The following is a 19,723-nucleotide window of genomic DNA, read 5'->3' as shown; positions in this document are numbered from 1 at the left end:
GAACAAACTAAACCAACTTTGGCAACATGTGGGCGTGCATTATACTGCAACGGAATGATATTATCCATCAACATTGTTCCATGCTCCATTCTCCATTAATTGTGGTGTAATGATCCAGAAAGTCAATGAGTAATAGGCCCTCTTAGTCCAAGCAGCAGGTTGTCATGACTATCAGAGCTGGCGTGCCTGTTTGACTATGCTGTAGAAGTTTCACTGGGAATCCCTTACACATCCTCCATACAGTCATGATCTCTCCCCATGCAGTTTCCATATTTTTCGAGCCCTGAAGTAAGACAGTTGTTGCCATTGATTTGTTTTGGATGAAGAGATGCAAGCCTAGGTACAATCATGGTTCCATAGGCAACTACAATCACTCCACGAAGGCACTGATTGCCTCATCTCATGATAGAATAAATGTGTTAACAGTTGTGATGATTACTTTTGAACTAGTAAACAGGTTACTTTTCCCCCCTCTATCTGTTTTTCATTTGACAGCCCTCTTATACACTGCAAATAGTTAAAAGGTTTACGTAATATCCTTCACTCAAATGGCTATTCATGCAGAATGGGCGTCTCTACATGTAGTACAAGCTGCCTGTACAGAGTAACAATTCTTAAAGCGAATTATAACACAGCATAAACAACACAGTAAGAGTCTGCGAAAGTTATAGCCACATGATGACTGAACCACGTAACGACTGAACCCTATGAAATGTTCATCAGTATATTTATGGTCTCCCAGCACGTGTGTGCTGTAGCACAATCTGAGCTGATTTTGACTTTTTAAAAGGAACATTTTGAATAGCATTTATGCACATACCAAATGAATTACCTGAAGTTTATAATTTGCAAATAGTGAAAATTATTTTGGCACTAAATTTATACACTATCTGATCAAAATTTTCCAGACACCTGTTAGTGGGCATTAATATGGAGTGTACCCACCCTTCATTTTTATTATAGCCTGAACTCTACTGACACTATCAATAATGTGTCTGTATGTCTGCAGAGGAATGGCACTCTATTCTTCCTCAAGAACCGAAACCAGAGATGGCAATGATGTTGACCACTGAAGTTTGGGGCAAAGTTGACACACTAAACCATAAAAGTAATCCACTGGGTTGAACTCTGAACTCTGGGCAAGCAAATCCAGTTTAGGAATGTTATTTTCCACAAACTATTGTCTCACATGTCCACTTTATGACAGGGTGCATTGTCATAGTGATAAAGTCAGTCATTGTCTTCAAACTGTTCCGCTACTTTACACAGTACATATCGCTGTAAAATGTGTTTATATCCTTCCACATTTAGTGTTTTCTCAAGCACAGTAAGGGAATCACATCCTAACCATGAAAAACACTGTCATGTCATAACACCACCACCTCCATAATTCACTGTTGGCACTACATATGATGACAGGTAAAGTCCTCCATGCATTCACCAAACTCAAACCTTTCCATTGGATTGCCACAGGGTATAACATGATTCATCACTTCACATAACTCATTTCGTCATCCGTTGACCGGTGGTATCTCTTTACACCACTTCAAGTTTCGTGTAGCATCGACTACAGATGTGTGTGGCTTCTAAGGAGCTACTAGACTCTTGTATGGGCAGTCATTGTGCTAGCTGGAGTGCTGGTAGCCCTATTTTTTAACTCGAGTATAACATTTTGATGATTACATGCAATTTTTTGGAGCCATCAATGGTCGACAGTCCCTGTCAGTCAGTACACAAGGTCTGCCTGATCTTGGTTTAGCTGTGTAGTGTTGCTTCATGTTTCCACTTCAGTCACATCACAGTTGACTTTAGCAGCTTTAGAATGGTTTAAATTCCCCTTATGAATCTGTTACTCAAGTGATGTCCAATGATTGGCCCACATTCAAAGTCACTGAGCTCTCCTGACCACTGTTACTCATTCTCTACTGACAACACAATACATTCTACCTCCTCTTATACTAGCAGGCCAACCTCTCATGATGTCTAATGGTTGAATCTGTATTACACAGGGGTGTCCAGAAATGTTTCATCATTATATTATGCTATACTTTGAATTCACAAATGATCGTACAGCACACTATGGTATGATTAAAATTACTTGTCAGTTGACGTTTGTCACTTGCCACTACAGTGCTTCCAGATTCACTGCCAGCTACCATTAGGGGTGACACAAACACTGCGAATCAAATCAAAAATTGTGTTAATGCATAACATGCAGCATTGTTGGAAGCAGCCACTGTGATGTATGACAGAAATGGGAGATGCTCTGTTGACAGCTGATAGTATGTGACCAAAGATTGAACTGCGTGAGGCAATAGGTTTTGTAGTACTGAATACTCCTGTCATAACCTGAAAACAACCTGGTGATGTGCAATGCATCCAAGAAAACAACAATCAACAATCTGCAGAAGAACTGAAATCACGATCACTTTGTTAACAGCATTTAAGGATAACCTCTATGAGCAGGTGCAAAATAAAAAATGTAATTATGTTTTTGTTTGCATAACCATCTTCTGCAGCAAAATTCATGTTTTAGCGGGAAAAACAAACTAATTTCTCTCTGTCATTGGTTATTCAAAACTATCGTCACACTGGCAACACAGGATCCTGTGTTACCAATTTATGAACAGTCTTGGTTGGACCTTGGTTGCAGATTATAGGCGACACAAGCAGATCCCAAATAAAAAAAGAACGATAGGAAGAAAAATAAGAACAAATAAAAGAAGTCACAACTATGATGAAAATGAAATGGCAAAGTATTGGGGGAGGGGGGGGGGGCATTTAAACCAGTTAATGCATAAAAAAATGATAAAGTCTTTTGATGAGATTTAGAAAAATAAAAAGTTCCCTGCATTTGGCGAGATTCGAACCTTCGACCTTTTATATGTGACGTTTATGCACTAACGACTATGCTATGACATTAAACTGCAAAAGGCGGTTATACTCAGGACTCTGGCATCTGAGTCACAAAGACTGAAAGCCTTAAAAATTCAACTCAACACAATGTCATGTGAAGTTTATCTTATGTAAGCCAATCTCTCCAATTATAATAACTGCATAAATGATGCTGAATAACTTCTTGTGTGGAAGGAACCAGTACAGTAGTGTTTAGTTAGTCCTGTGTATCAAACATGTATTTCATTATGATTGTTTTGTGTGTGCACGTTCGCACGAGAGAGAGAGAGAGAGAGAGAGAGAGAGAGAGAGAGAGAGAGAGAGAGAGAGAGAGAGTTTTTTTTATGTGGTTCATGAATGACTTGAGCTTCACACTGGGCACTCCGATTCGATGAAACCAGCTACAATGCATGATTTGTCTACTATCAAGTAATTTTAATCAGACTATAGACATAACATGCCAACAGAATATCAAAATTCAGAATAAGCCTACACTGTGGGAACTTCTTTTTATATTTCAATGTACAAATGTGACTTTTGCTGTGGAAATCAGATGCATAATAAATCTCTCATTTGAGCTCCACATCTGGCCACTGAATTTACAGATGTCACTAAACTACTTGAAATAATATTTTACAGTTAACATCACTTTTTCTATGTGGGCCCCACAGCCTAAGTAAATTTCAAGAACAACATTTTATCACCAGACTGTGTATAATTTTTTTTTATCCATCACATCACAATACATACAATTAAATAAGTTTTGCTCAGTCCATGAAATATGTCTTGACATATGTACTAAAGATTTTGTAATGAGAAGGAACATTGCCATTCATCATATAGCGGAGATACTGAGTCGCAGATACGCACAACAAAACGAATGTCACAAATAAAGCTTTCGGCCCCTAATGCTTTCTTCAAAAACAGCTCTCTCTCTCTCTCTCTCTCTCTCTCTCTCTCTCTCTCTCTCTCTCTCTCTCTCACACACACACACACACACACACATCAGGCAACTGTAGCCACACTGCAAGCAGCAGCACCAGTGCATGATGGGAGTTGCAACTGCGTGGGGTTAAGGAAAAGGCTGTGGTGGGGAGAGGGAGGGAAAGTAGGGTAGGGGTGGTGGCCAGTGCAGTGCTGCTAGAGAGCATGCAGGGACGAGGTGGAGAGAGGATAGGGAAGCTACGTGCAGTCGGGAGGTCAGATGGAGGGTAGGGGAGAGGTTGGGAGTAGGGGACGGCATAGAAGAAGGGAAATAAAAAGACTGGGTGCAATGGTGGAATGAGGGCTGTATAGTGCTCAAATGGGAACAGGGAGGCTGTATGGGTGAGGATTCAGGAAAGTTGGTGATGGTGGGAAGGATCTATGTGACACAGGCTGTGAAGCAGTCACTGAAATGACAGATCTCATGGTTTGGCAGTGTGCTCAGCAACCGGGTGGTCCACTTGTTTCTTGGCCACAGTTTGTCGGTGGCCATTCATGCAGATAGAGAGTTTGTTGGTTGTCATGGGCACATAGAATGCAGCATATTGGTTGCAGCTTAGCTAGATCATGACTGGTTTCACAGGTAGCCCTGCCCTTGATGGGATAGGTGATGTTTGTGACCAGAGGTGGTGGTGGTGGTGGTGGTGGCGGTGGTGGTGGTGGTATCGGAGGAGGAGGAGGAGGAGGAGGAGGAGGAGGAGGAGGAATGGAACAGGTCTTGCAACTAGGTATATTACAGGGGTATATTACAGGGGTATGAACCAAGAGTTAAGCGGTTGGGAGCAGGGGTTGTGTAGGGATGGATGAGTATATTGTGTAGGTTCAGTGGAAGGCGGAATACCACTGTGGGAGGGGTGTGATGGATAGTGGCCAGGACATTTCTCATTTAAGGGCACGACAAAGGTAGTCAAAACCCTGGCAGAGAATGTAATTCAGTTGCTGCAGTCCTGGGTGGTACTGAGTTACGAGGGGAATGATCCTCTGTGGCCAGATGGTGAGACTTATGGAAGTTGTGGGAGATACTAAAGATAAGGCACAAGAGATTTGTTTTTGTACAAGGTTGGGAGGATAATTGCGGTCTGTGACCATGACCATGGGTGACTAGGCCACACAGAAGGGATTTCTGGGTATGGAACAGGTGGCAGCTGTCGACAGAGGTATTGCTGGTGGTTAGTAGGTCTGATATGGACAGAGGTACTGATGTAGCCACTTCTGAGGTGGAGATCAGTATCTAGGAAGGTGGCTTGTTTGGTTGAGTGGGACCAGGTGAAGCAAATGGGGGATGAATGTGGGTAAGGTGTCCTCACCCTCGATCCACATCACAAAGATGTCATCAATGAATCTAAAACAGGTGAGAGGTTTAGGATTCTAAGTGTACAGGAAGGATTTCTCTATATGGCCCATGAATAGGTTGGTATAGGATGGTGCCATGCAGGTGCCCATAGCCGTACCTTGGATCTGTTTGCAGATAATGCCTTCAAAGGAGAAGTAATTGTCGGTAAGGATGCAGTTGATCATGTCACCTAGGAAGGATGTTGTTGGTTTGGAATCCATCAGGTGTTGGGAAAGGTAGTGTTCAATAGCAGTCAGGCCATGGGCATTAGGGATGTTAGTGTAAAGGGAGGTGGCATCAATAGTGATGAGCAGTGCACCATGTGGTAAAGGGACAGGAACTTAGCAGAGTTGGTGGAGGAAATGGCTGGTATATTATATAGGAGGGTAAGTTATGGGTAATAGGTTGAAAGTGTCAGTCAACAAGAGCAGAGATTATTTCAGTGGGGGCACAGTATCCGGCCACAATTGGGTGTCCTGGTTGGTGGGGTTTATGGACTTCTGGAAGCATGTAGAAGGTGGGAGTGAGGGGAGTGGCATGTGTGAGTAGAAATATGGAATCTGAGGAGAGGTTCTGGGATGGGCCTAAGGATTTAATGAGTGGCTGGAGGTCCTGCTGGATTTCTGGAATGGGGTCCTTGTGGCAAGGTTTGCATGTGGATGTATATGACAGCTGGCAAGTCCTTCCACCAGGCAATCCTTGTGGTTCAAAACTACAGTGGAGGAGCCTTTGTCTGCAGGTAGGATTCTAGGACAGGGATCAGTTTTTAGATGGTGGACTGCAGTTCTTTCTGGGGATGTAAGGTTAGTTTGCATATTGGCGGATTTGGGGAATGATAATGAGGCAAGGTTCGAGGTTAAGAAATTCTGGAAAGTTAACAGGTGATGATTTGGGGACAGTGGGGTGGATCATGGTTGGATGGAGGAGTGAACTGAGTTAGGCAGGGTTCAACATTGGTCTTTAGTTGAGTCTGATTACTAGGGTTGGTGGCGAAGAAGTGTTTCCACTGTAGGGATCACCGGGATAAGGAGGCAAGGTCTTTAACCAAGTCCTGCATGATTGAATTTCGGAGTGGGGCAAAAGGTCAGGTCTTTGGAAAGGACAGCTATTTCTGTGGGGCTAAGTAAAGGTTCATGACAGTGTTTCAGGTCTGTTCAGGTACTGGATTGTGTTGTGGTGGGCAGGAATTTTGGAGTGTAGGGTAAAGTTCTCTCCCTTCACCCTCTGTTGAACCTCCTGACTGCACATAGCTGCCCTAGCCTCTCTCCACCTCTTCCCTGCATTCTCCCCAGCAACACTGCACTGTCTGCCACACCTACCCTACTATCCCACCCCCTCCCCGTCCCACTTTCCTCCTTACCCCCACCCAGTCACCACTCCCATCGTGTACTGGTGCTGCTGCTCACAGTGCGAAGGCCTTATGGGCCAAAAGCTTTATTTGTGACAGTGTTTTTATTGTGCCTATCTGTGACTCAGCATCTCCACTATATAGTGAGTAGCAATTTCCCTTTTTTCTAGTATTGTTACATTCCAGTCTGAATTTTCCACTGTTTGAAAAATTCTGTAATAATGTTTATATGGGACACTAATGTATTAATATACCATGTTTTTCACATAACTGTTGGGCCGGTATTACACTATATATTTCTTTGACAAATAAATATGAATCAAATATCCATAAAATTTCTTTGAGAAAGATCTTTAAAGTGGTGCTAAAAAGAGGTACTACAGTGCCGTCTCATTTTTCATCGAAGTTTAATATGGTGGACAACAACAATTTCTTATTATGCACAAGAACACTTAGCACTATTACCAACTGGTGCAATATCTGAAAGATAAAAATACAGACATCAAAAGAAAGTAAGAAAATCTATGAGGAAACTAGCACTTCAACCCATCATCTTATACATTAGTTAGGTACGCAATACCCTGGCACTTCAGATAAAAGACCAATTTCCACATTACCTAGACAATTCACGGTACAACCAATTACAGATAAACAGTCATGCACAAAAACAGTCATCCAGATAAACAAAAACCATCACTCTCAAACATAATTCAGCCATGCAAGAAGGCTGACAGGTAAAGCCCAGTGATGCTTCTAGAAGATAAACAGAGATACAGATGGGCGTACTGAGGGAGGAGAAATCACTACTGTCAATACTTCCTCTTCCTCACAGTGGAGTCTAGATTAACTAGTTGCACAGTTTCCGAGGCCTTACAAAATTTGTTTCACTGTGTATTAGTCCTGAAACTAGTGGTCCTCAAATACACAATCTGTTAATTCCCATCACAATGATTCTACATCACTTCTCAGGATTAACAGATCAAAGTTACAGATGAAGTTTCCACTACAGCTACAGTGTATAACAGTGTTGTTACCTGATGTCTTTCTAATAAAGCTTCAGCTCCAGTGACATCATTTGCGAGTTCATCACTGGAAACCAGGCCCATCATACTATTGATCCACGACATCAAATCACGATAGTCACTCAAGAAACGTTGGAGATCATATGAATCCAACAACTTCTCTTTGCGGCTATTTGCCTTTGCTGTGAGTTGAGTCCACTCTTCATTGATCTCTTTCTGTTTGGCATACGTCTGATCAGCTGTTTCTGGATGAGTTTGCATAAGCCTGTTTGCGGTTTCATCAAGCTGCCTGATCTGTAATGCAAGAACACAAATGGTACAGAAAATTTAGCAACAGTTTAATACTCCTGGTGACAGATATTACTCCCTTTAAATTTACTTCTGATCTCAACACACAGGACCACCTCAAATGATCACAACAGAGGCAATATAAACATCATAAAGTTTAAAAATGAAACCACAGGTTTTCAAAACAACACTGTAATAATTAACCTTCTTGCAACTTCTCAATTCCATTATCAGACAACTAGTGGAGTGTACAGTGTTCCTGTACATTTCTTTCTTTCTTCTTGAGAGCAGAATAGGTCCGTGAACATGGATAATGGAATTCTAGGCAATTAATGAATCTAACTTTGGCAAGAGTGGACAAGAACAGGGACAGGGGAAAAAGGGGGGGGGGGGTGCACAATCTATTTTCATACATTAACCTTCCATAATTTTCAAAGGTAAGTTCAAAATTACAGCAGGATGGTGTGGGTTTAAACATAGGGAAAAAAAGTAAATAAATAAAAATCACATGGGTGGTAAGTATAAGATTTAACATCATATATACATGTATACCACAAATTTGACCTTCTCAGAGAAAACATTATGTATATGATATAAATTAGGCTCCAAGTTGTTCCAAGTTATCCAGAAGTTCTTTGTCAGTCTGAAGTGTAAGATTTTGAGTCATACTGAGGCTATAACTAGCAGATAAACATAGATCTCACTGCTGAGTACTACATCGCATTAAATGGTGTGTGTAGAGACCATACTATGAAATTACTATTACTCATTTAACAATTATAACCTTGTCTCCCAGTGCAGCCAAATCCCTCTCAAGACCTTCGTGCTTCCTCTGTAGAGCTTGCACACTTCTCAGATCTTTTCCCAGGTCTTCATTGTTTAGAGCTTCATCTTTTTCTTGAATCCAATCTTTTGTTTCATCAACATCTCTGTGGAAACGCTGAACTTCGTGTGCAGACCCTAACTGTGTGGCCCTCTCTGATGTTAGCTGCTGCAGTGACGTCCACTTCTGATTCAAATCCTGAAACAGAAATTGTTTTTCTGAAGCCTCCATAAAAATTTGTTTCAGAGAAAGAAGACCATCAAGGCGAAGAACAATATGAAGAGAAAGACAAAAAATTTACCTCTATCTGTGTTTGTATTTTCAAGGCAGCTTCTGTCTGCCCGAGACTCATGAGCTGCATTGCTATTTCATTCATTTCTGCAAGTCTGACTTCATTTGCTTTTAGATCAGCTTGGAAATCATCAAACTTCTTTTGCATAACCTCAACTTGTTCCAGGTCTTCTCCAACATCAGCTACTTCAGCATAACTTTCCTGAAAATGAAAAGAACTATGTAAACAGATTGCTTTAAATCAGTATAACTTTAAATGCAATAATATTAAATGACAGTTTATTTTTATGAAGAAGATTACTTTAATGATGTTAGATATGTCAACTATAAAAAATGCATAAAATATTTATTCAGAATTTGGGGAAAAAGTTTTCAAATAAATGTTACTAGGTTCAACTACATATTTTGACTGTTTAATATAATACCTTAAGACCAAATTAAATTTTATCAATGAATTAAACCAGGAAGCAATTAACAAATCACGAGGAATAAACCGGGTGTCTATAGAAGACTGTCCTAGTTTCTGTAGTGTAACATAGCAGTTTAGCTTAGACTATTTTCAACAAATCGCACATCAAATTGAAGGTAAACTGACCTACTTTCTCTTACAAATGTTCAAGATAGCACCTTTAGTTATACAACACACATCGAACAACACACAGCCAACCTAAAATCCAATTCTTTACACAATTTGGTTAACGAGTCCAGAGTAATGAAAGCAATAGCCACTTCAATTCTGTGTCTCGACTCTGGCAAATCATTAGGCAGTGGTGGAATGTAGACATGGTCTTTTATAAAGCCCCAAAGAAAAACTGCATGGCAAGAGGTCATGTGGACATGGAAGCCAGCAGGGAAGAGCTCTGTCATGTCGGTCATTCTAACCTATCCAATCGTCAGGGACTTCCGATATTCAACCATTCTCATACAAAGAGATACCAATGGGGTGGGGATCCATCCTCCTACCAAATGAAGTTTTCAGGTTGACTTTCAAATTGGAGGAAAACAGAGAAGCAAAGCTGTGAGGACGGAGCATGAGTCATGCTTTGGTAACTCAGATGGTAGAGCACTTGCCCGCGAAAGGCAAAGTTCCCGAGTTCAAGTCTCCATCCGGCACACAGTTTTAATCTTCCAGGAAGTTTCATATCAGTGCACACACTGCTACAGAGTGAAAATCTCATTCTGGAGAAAAACATGTTCTTGCAACATATCCAGATAAGCCATCCCAATTATAGTAACCTCAGTGGGAGGGGTGGGGAGGGGGATAGTCCACACAGCAGACATCAGGGCACAGCACAGAAACATTTAATTTTGGGAGCATCTCTCGCATACTGTACTAGTTCATGAAAATGTTCTGCCGCCCCCCCCCCCCCCCCCCCCCCAGATACGAAAATTATGGCTATCTACCTTCGCACTTAAATCTATAAGTTGCCTTATCACTAAACACAATACAATCAAGAAAGTCATCTTCCCACTGCAACAATTCATGTGCAAAGTTGTAACATATACCATAGTCAACTGGATTTAAAGCATTTATGAGCTATAGTTTGTGACTGGGACATTCTTTTATGGACATCCTGTATTTTAGGATTACTGCAGTAAAACTTTTAAAAAAGAAAATATTTATTTTTGTTTTCACTCTCATGGAGAAACTGGAAAGCAGTAAAATCCAAATTTCAAATAGCTAATCTGCTCATGAAGAAGACCTATTGTGAATGAAAGAAAACAATACCGGGGAAAAAGAGAGAGAGAGAGAGAGAGATGCTTCCTATTGGAGAGGAATTCAGTCTTATGCAAGATACCTTTGCAGTTTTGTTTTCACCCAGACATGTTTCAGCACTTTTTGTGCTATCTTCGGGGAGTTTATTTATTTTCCTCCTGCAAAATTGTTGTTACATATTAACAATTGAAGAAACCTTTTGAACAAAATACTTATATTTGTAAAATGAGTGATTATTGTCAAACGTTTTACATTGGCTTGCTTAGAGTACTGTAGTGATACACACATCACTTTGTCGAGAGGCATAATATGTCGCTTATTTACGAAATGTCTAAAAGATCTAGTTATGTTGTACATTTGGAAATAAAGTGGATTTTTATACCAGTAGCTTTAGGTCTACTACATGATCTACAGCTTATAATCTGCAAACAGCAAAACATCATTTTATTTTTCTGTTTATTCTGCATTTCTGACCAAGAATCATTACGTATCAAGTCATTTAGTGTGTTACTTACAAGTTTTGATGATGTGGTGTTTCTACTTTGTTTGTGTTGTGGTAACATGCTTATTTCTTTCACTTTTGTCATTGCATCATTGCACATGCATTTTCTACAATTTGTTTGCCAAGTACAAAGTTTTCACTCCCACTACACGTTGTTGTGGCTATGTAGTGTTCAGTTGTTTCATGACACGTTTGTTTGTTTGGGATGTGGTGCACAGACTTGAAGTATAAAACACAATACATAGTGATTCTCAGATGCAAATGCATAGTAAACAGAAAAATAGAATGTTTTGTTGCTTGCCGATGAAAAGCTGTAGATTGTGTAGTAGACCTAAGGCTACTAGCACAAACATTCAATAGCTTTACACGAGGTATTTAAAAAAATGCATACATTCACTTTGCTTCCAAATGTACTACATAACTAGAACCTTTAGAAATATCTTAAGTAAACAGCATAGAATGCCTCAACACAGTGATACATGTCTCAGCTCTGTACAGTAAGCAAAACAATGTAAAACAGTTGACAATAATTGCTCATTTTACAAATGTTAACATGGAAGAACAATTTTGTAGAAGGAAAATAAACAAATAAACCCACTGATAATATCACGAAAAGTGCTGAAACATGTCCGAGTGAAAAGAAAAAGAACAAATATATTTTTTATAAGGCAGAATTCATCTCCAACTGGCCTCAGAGTGTTAATCAATTGTTCAGGAGGGTCAAGACATGTTCAAAGGAAAAATCAACTCAGATCTCTGTTGTTGACGATCAGTGTTCTTTGCCAAGAGTACACACCAACAGTAATCAAAATCAGACACTGATGAACTGGCTTCACAATAAGTATAATAGTTGTAATACAGTTAAAATATTTCTTCGAATCCCCAAATATGATTATACCAATAAAATTACAATTTTTGCACCTAAAACATGCCTTTCTTCCTTATGCAGTAGTGTATTAATCTTTGCCAAACTTACAGAATAATTGTATGAAATATTCTGTACAGAATAATTCAAGTTCACTCTTATTAAAACTCAAATTAAACAACTTTATTTTTTAAATATTTTCGCAAAATCCTTGAATGTCTTTAATTAAAATCTTTCAAATATATAATTCATTGACTCACTATCTGGCTTCAAGATCTCAATTACTTGCAGAATTACTTGTAAACTGGAACTCACTACTCTACAATTTGAAATACTACAATGGAAATTTCATGAAATTAGAAAAAGGAAAGAAATTTCTGATTTAACATTCCACTGATTATATTTAAATTAGAGAAAGAAATCAGCCATATCTTTTTCAAAGAAAGCATCCCTAGTATTATAGGGACATAAACCACCTTTGGATAGTTTAACATATGACTTATTTAAGGGCCCTCTTGGCATCTTACTTTAGTAAGTAACACTGCAGCAGAAATATTTCCCAACAGGTCATATTAATAAGCAAGCATATTTATGAATGCCAGCTTGTGATTTATGCCATTTAGATATTGTACGAGAAGTAATACAGTATAACCCCACTTTTATGTTCCTGGAATTAATGTTTTCGCGCCGTTTACGACATTTTTTTATTGGTCCCGTCAAATTTCCTATGCTCACAATTTTAATTTGCACCTGATTTTTTTGTCAACATATTTATAATTTTCCCGTGATTTACGCATTACGAAAAAATGTTTGTGGAGGAAATATGATGCTGGCATAATGTTGGCCATCCAGTAATGTTACAAATATTAAGTGGTTAAATTACTTGACACCAGCACACACTACTCGGCAGATTTGAATGGGTAAATGAGTAAAAGTTGTAACAATTCGTGCCGTATCTTCTGCCGCTGCCAAGCTCTACTATGTGTGGTGGCTGATGGGAGTAATTAGGTTTGTTCGAATGAAGATGATATGACCAATCACAAACAATTCCAAACTGTCTCTACTGTGCAAATGGCGTTTCGTCATTGTTATGATGATCATGACACCTTTGTCGAACCATATTTAGTGTGTTTCAGTGTATGGCCACATGGAGTGCTAGCTGACACCGTCATTCACTTAGCGTTGTCAAATGTTTTTAGTGTAAACACAGTGGCAGTTACGTATTGTGTTCATGCTGAGCGAAACGTGTTTCGAGAATTTATTCTCATTGTCAACTGCAGTATATATGTATGTATTTTTTGTGATGTTACACAAACAAACTATGTGAGTGACTGTTTGCATGTGCGTGTGGTTTTCTACGTAACTGATGAGGCACAGTACCTAATAATCTCGAAAAGACGAGTACAGTGCAAGAGATGCAGAATAACACATATTCAAACAACATACAAAATACTTATTTACATATTTGCACTTGACAATGAGAAAAATTCTCAAAACATGTTGTGCTAAACATAAAAAATACATAACTAGTGCAGTATTTCATTATTTAAATAATCAATGACATCTGCAGGCTTTCCAAAAACATCAATTTTTGTGTTTGAAATTAAGTCAAATGTTTCCACTTCCCAGACAGTTGTCAATTCCAGGCACATCAGCAGTTTTTATTCCATAATAAACCTTTATTAGATAATAAAGTTCTTGACAAGTCTTTTGATGCCTGTTATGTACATATATCATACATAAAGTGCAAGGGGGTATCATATACATAACTTTTACAGCTTGAAACATTATTTCCCATAATTTACACCAGGTTTTGAAGTCCCTTGAAAAGTGTAAAAAGCGGGGTTTCACTGTATTAGCACAGTAAATATCCGTTATTGTTTATCTTTAAAGGAATTAACTGTGCCACATTTTATACACAACAACAAAATTTTGTTAATGTCAAACACTTTTTACAAGACACCCGATGTTTACATTAGTGTTTATGGATGAAATTCAAAAACTCTTACCTTATCTTTTATCCAAGTTGCAAGTTCTGCTGCTTCACGAACCAGCACATAAGCCTTTACAGTCTCATTGAGTTTATTTTGGCGTTCCCTAGCCAAACTCAGTAACTGATCATACTGAGCTTCAATCTGGTTTTGTCTTGCTGCTATTGAATTCTTGTCTGCAAGGTTCTGCTGAGAGGCAGATAATCCTGCTTCAATCTTCTTAACATATGCAGCTGGAACAAATCCTTGACGATCATTAACTTCAACTTTCCACCAATCCTGCAATGTGCACAAAAAAAAAACTTTTATATGACAAATTTAAAATAAGCAGAACTATAGGAATAAAGTAAAACAAAAAACAATACATCACTACTCACTTTTACGTCCCCCCCCCCTCCCCGCTCTCTCTCTCTCTCCCTCCCCCCCCTTTCTCATTAAATGGAAGACTATGCCAATAAATTGTCTTTGTAACTTTTTCTTATGGCCAAACACAACATTAGGCAATTAGCTGATTTTACACTTAGCAGCTACCTGCAGATTTAAACCTTTACCTAAAAACAATATACAGGGTGGTCCGTAGTGACTTGGCCAATATCTCACAAAATAAGCATAAAACGAAAAAACTACAAAGAACGAAACTCGTCTAGCTTGAAGGGGGAAATCAGATGGCACTATGGTTGGCCCGCTAGACGGCACTGCCATAGGTCAAACGGATATCAGCTGCTTTTTTTAAAAATAGGAACCCCCATTTTTATTACATATTCATGTAGTACATAAAGAAATATGAATGTTTTAGTTGGACCACTTTTTTCGCTTTGTGATAGATGACGCTGTAATAGTCGACGTATAAGCACGTGGTATCACGTAACATTCCACCAGTGCAGACAGTATTTGCTTCGTGATACATTACCCGTGTTAAAATGGACCGTTTACCAATTGCAGAAAAGGTCGATATCGTGTTGATGTATAGCTATTGTGATCAAAATAGCCAACGGGCATGTGCTATGTATGCTGCTCGGTATCCTGTACGACATCATCCAAGTGTCCGGACCGTTCGCCAGATAGTTACGTTATTTAAGGAAACAGAAAGTGTTCAGCCACATGTGACACATCAACCACGACCTGCAAGAAATGATGATGCCCAAGTAGGTGTTTTAGCTGCTGTCGCAGCTAATCCGCACATCAGTAGCAGACAAACTGCGCAAGAATCGGGAATCTCAAAAACGTCGGCGCTGAGAATGTTACATTAACATCGATTGCACCCATACCATATTTCTATGCACCAGGAATTGCATGGTGACGACTTTGAATGTCGTGTACAGTTCTGCCACTGGGCACAAGTGAAATTACTGGACAATGACAGATTTTTTGCACATGTTCTATTTAGTGACGAAGTGTCATTCATCAACAGCGGTAATGTAAACCGGCGTAATATGCACTATGGGCAATGGAAAATCCACAATGGCTGTGATAAGTGGAACATCAGCGACCTTGGTGAGCATTATGGGAGGAAGGATAATTGGCCCCCATTTTATCGATGGCAATCTAAATGGTGCAATGTATGCCGATTTCCTACGTAATGTTCTACCTATGTTACTACAAGATGTTTCACTGCACGACAGACTGGTGATGTACTTCCAACATGATGGATGTGCGGCACATAGCTTGCATGCGGTTGAAGCAGTACTGAATAGCATATTTCATGACAGGTGGATTGGTCATCAAAGCACCATACCATGGTCCACACGTTCACCGGATCTGATGTCCCCGGATTTCTTTCTGTGGGGAAAATTGAAGGAGATTTGCTACCGTGATCCACTGACAACGCCTGACAACGTGCGTCAGCGCATTGTCAATGCATGTGCGAACATTACGGAAGGCAAACTACTCGCTGCTGAGAGGAATGGCATTACACATATTGCCAAATGCATTGAGATTGACGGACATCATTTCGAGCATTTATTGCATTAATGTGGTATTTACAGGTAATCAAACTGTACAGCATGCATTCTCAGAAATGATAATTTCACAAAGGTACATGTATCACATTGGAACAACCGAAATAAAATGTTCAAACTTACCTATGCTCTGTATTTTAATTTTAAAAACCTACCTGTTACCAACTGTTCGTCTAAAATTGTGAGCCATATGTTTGTGACTATTACAGCACCATCTACCACAAAGTGAAGAAGGTGGTCCAACTAAAACATTCATATTTCTTTACGTACTACACGAATATGTAATTAAAAATGGGGGCTCCTACTTAGAAAACGCAGCTGATATCCATTTGACCTATGGCAGTGTCATCTAGTGGGCCAACTATAGCACATCTGGTTTCCTCCTTCAAGCTAGACAAGTTTTGTTCTTTGTAGTTTTCTCATTCGACGCTTATTTCGTGAGATATTTGGCCTGGTCACGATCAGTGGACTACCCCTTATACATCACAACATTAAATTATGAAATTGTATATACACATTACCATGAGAATAATTCTGCATACTTAAATTACTTTTAAGAACATGTATCGTGTTACAAAACTCTTACACTATTTCATACATAATTCAGAAAAAAGGAGCTAGAACAACAACAACAACAGTGAGAAAGATTTTTTTTAATGTTTCAATAGAAGGAGCTTTTCATTTTCTATGGTAATCATTTTAACAGAAGTTGAATGTAAATTTCCTGATCATGTGTGAGAACTGGGAAGATTTCAACTTACTATTTACAGGCTATGAGACTCGGCAATTAAGGCGGATGGTAGAGACAGGGATTTGGGTTATACTGCTTCATCCGAAACTTGCCATTAGCAGTTATTTCGAGAATCGATCTGTGAGGGTACATCTTAAATCTACCGATTCCAAACAAACCACAACTTTTCAATTCAGTTAATGCAGAACAGGGAAATTGTGATACTAAGGCCATTATAGCATCATTGAGTGTGGGTGCTAGTAGGAATGTTAAGAAAGGGAAGAAGGTATTTCTAATCTCCAAGCTCAAAAACTGAGTATAAATTGATCAAATTCTAGAGTACACTATGCCTTAGACAGATTATGTGTAGAATAAAGATGTGAGAGATGGTAAAGACCTAGTCTGGTTCAACAGATATATTAGGAAGCTGCTCCAACAGCAAATAGAGCCTCCTGTTCAACACATACTTAAACACAGTTAAAATCCTTTAGACAAATGAAAACTGAACAAAGCAAAGGAGAAAGATATGTGGTATGTTCAATAAATTAGAAACAAAACTTCTATCTACCAACCCTATAAAAAATTACTAATAAATTTTGGTTTTACAGAAGTTACTCAGTGATGATACAGACACAGCAACCGAGAACAGAGGGAAGGGTGGAAAACTAAATTCTATCGTCTAAAATTAAGTACCAGGAAACTGTTTATGGAGTGTTTTAAAGAGGAAAAACCACATAAAACTAATCGCACATGAAACTATTCACTGGACACACAGAAGGTGCCAGACTGACTGACACACTGGAAGAATCCTCAGGCTTTATAGTCCAACCACATGAGCAGTGCTTCTCAATGTGGGACCCCTACCAGGAAAGATCAATACAGGAAAGAGAGAAGTCAGAGTAGCAGATTTTGTCATGGGTTTGTTTAGCAAGTGCAAAAGTAACATAGGGAAGCTCATCTGACGCCAACAACAGATGCTACGAGAGACATATTGTGCACCACAGTGTGTTTACTGTGAAACATACGAGAGAGTATGTTTGCAGTAGAGCCAATGAATATTTTTCTACTTTCTAGACATGAGGTGTGATCATAAAGTAGCTAGAATTTTTTTAACTTCACAGTGCTTATACATCCAACTCTATTTTTTTTTTGCGCACGTGTTTCTGATATAGGTTTCCATTTTCAGCTGTTTTGACATTTAATTTACCACTGACAGTCAAGAAGGTTAGATGTGTTTCTGAGTGCTCTCTGAATTTTTTCGTCTCAGAATAATGGATCAAAGACTTTGCATTAAATTTGGCTTGAAAAATGAAAAAGTGCAGCACCACATTTGAAATTTTGACTGTGACTTTTAGTGATTCTACTATGAGTAAGACAAGGACTTACGAGTGGTCAAGAAGACGTTTAAGACAACGACCACCCTGGACTCCCTAGCACATCAATTACTAATGACAATATCGAAGCAGCAAAGAAAATCGTTCAGGAAAATCGGCAAATCAACTTCAGAGATGTTGCTGCTGATATTGGCATATCCTCTGGCTCATGCCAAGCAAATTTTTCATATGTTTTAGGCACAAAAAATGTAATAGCAGAGTGCGTTCAAAAATTGTCGAATTTCAACCAAAAACGACATTGCGTGGGTATCATTCAAAATGCTGAATGAAGTCAAGAACAACCCAGAACGTCTAACAAAGGTTATAACAGGTGACAAAACGTGGGTATACAGGTAGGATATCAAAACCAGTGCCCAATCGGCCAATGGCAACTGCCTGAAGAGCCAAGACTGAAAATAATTCAGTAAGTTCAATCACATGTGAAGCTGCTTCTCACTTTTCTTTGATTAGAATCGGATAGTGCATCACGAGTCCCTGCCTTATAGTCATATGGTCATTAAGAAATGCTACCTGGAAGTTACATGTCATTTGCGTGAAGCAATCCGAAGGAAACAACTAGAACTGTGGCACAATATCACTTGCGGAAATTGCATCATGATAATGTTCCCACTCACACCTCAATGCTTATTCATGATTTTTTGGCCAAAAAGTAAAACCGTTATATCTTGCTTCATCCACTGTATTCGCTGGATTTAGCCCCCTATTCTATTCCCGAGGCTGAACAGAACCATGGGAGCACACTGTTTTGCCACTACTGATGAAATAAAAACAAATCACTGAAGGCGCTGATCACAATAATGAAAAATGAGTTCAAAAAGTGCTTCCAAGATTGGAAAAAGCCCTGGCACAAGTGCTTTATATCTGAGGGGAATTACTCTGAAGTGGACAAAGTAGTAGTTGATTATCAATAAATAAGGATTCTTTAAGAAAAATAAACATTCCCATTACTTTTTTCCACACCTTGTATATCTTAAAAGACCGTGAAGTAAAATCAGAGATTCAAGTTTATAGTTTATTTATTGTGAATGCAGTGGGGAAAAGACTGGTACCTTAAATTCCTACAAAACAAACTTTACACGATTTCTGGAGAAAATGCACTACTTTTAAAACAGTCAGTACTTTGATCACTTATATCATTTGTGTCCTCTTTCCAGACACAGGAGACATGTTAACAATTTTATATTCATTCACAATTCTTCAGCCCATGTTTGTTATGTCATGTACTAGCATATAAAAACAACTCTCAAATTTAAGGACATGTTGGTACTTGTGAATCATTGCTGTCAGATCAACTGGTTTAATGCCTTAAAATATTTGTCATAAAATCTATAACTAAAAAGGAATAAACAAACCTTGTTGTTTGAATTCAGAAGAGTGAGAACATCACCCTTCTTCATGGAAACCTCACGGGGTGATTTTTCTGTATAATCATACAGTGCCATAACACATTCTTTCCCTGAGACATCAATTACAGGTGTTTCTTGTTGCTGTAATCAAAATTTATTCACTTCAGTTATGTTGGCAAACTAAGAAAAATCAAAATATTACATAACCATCAAAACATCAGATTAGGAATTACAAG

At 38.9% G+C, this 19,723-nt stretch overlaps 1 protein-coding gene across 2 annotated transcripts in view; it reads right to left on the bottom strand.

Annotated features, from left to right (window-relative positions):
* The window catches only part of LOC126299173 (spectrin alpha chain), a 124,164-nt gene that overhangs the window by 39,359 nt on the left and 65,082 nt on the right, over positions 1-19,723 (bottom strand). For both annotated transcript variants that reach the window (XM_049990938.1, XM_049990939.1), the window contains exons 19-23: positions 19,494-19,628; positions 14,078-14,338; positions 8,995-9,186; positions 8,655-8,891; positions 7,595-7,876 (exon numbers count right to left, since the gene is read on the bottom strand). In XM_049990938.1, the coding sequence (XP_049846895.1) occupies positions 7,595-7,876; positions 8,655-8,891; positions 8,995-9,186; positions 14,078-14,338; positions 19,494-19,628 (1,107 nt within the window). The remainder of the gene's footprint in view (positions 1-7,594; positions 7,877-8,654; positions 8,892-8,994; positions 9,187-14,077; positions 14,339-19,493; positions 19,629-19,723) is intronic.

This window comes from Schistocerca gregaria, chromosome X (assembly GCF_023897955.1).
Source record: "Schistocerca gregaria isolate iqSchGreg1 chromosome X, iqSchGreg1.2, whole genome shotgun sequence".
Lineage (NCBI taxonomy): Eukaryota > Metazoa > Arthropoda > Insecta > Orthoptera > Acrididae > Schistocerca > Schistocerca gregaria.
Note: the sequence above shows the minus strand (reverse complement) of the source record. Positions and strands in the feature narration are given on the sequence as shown.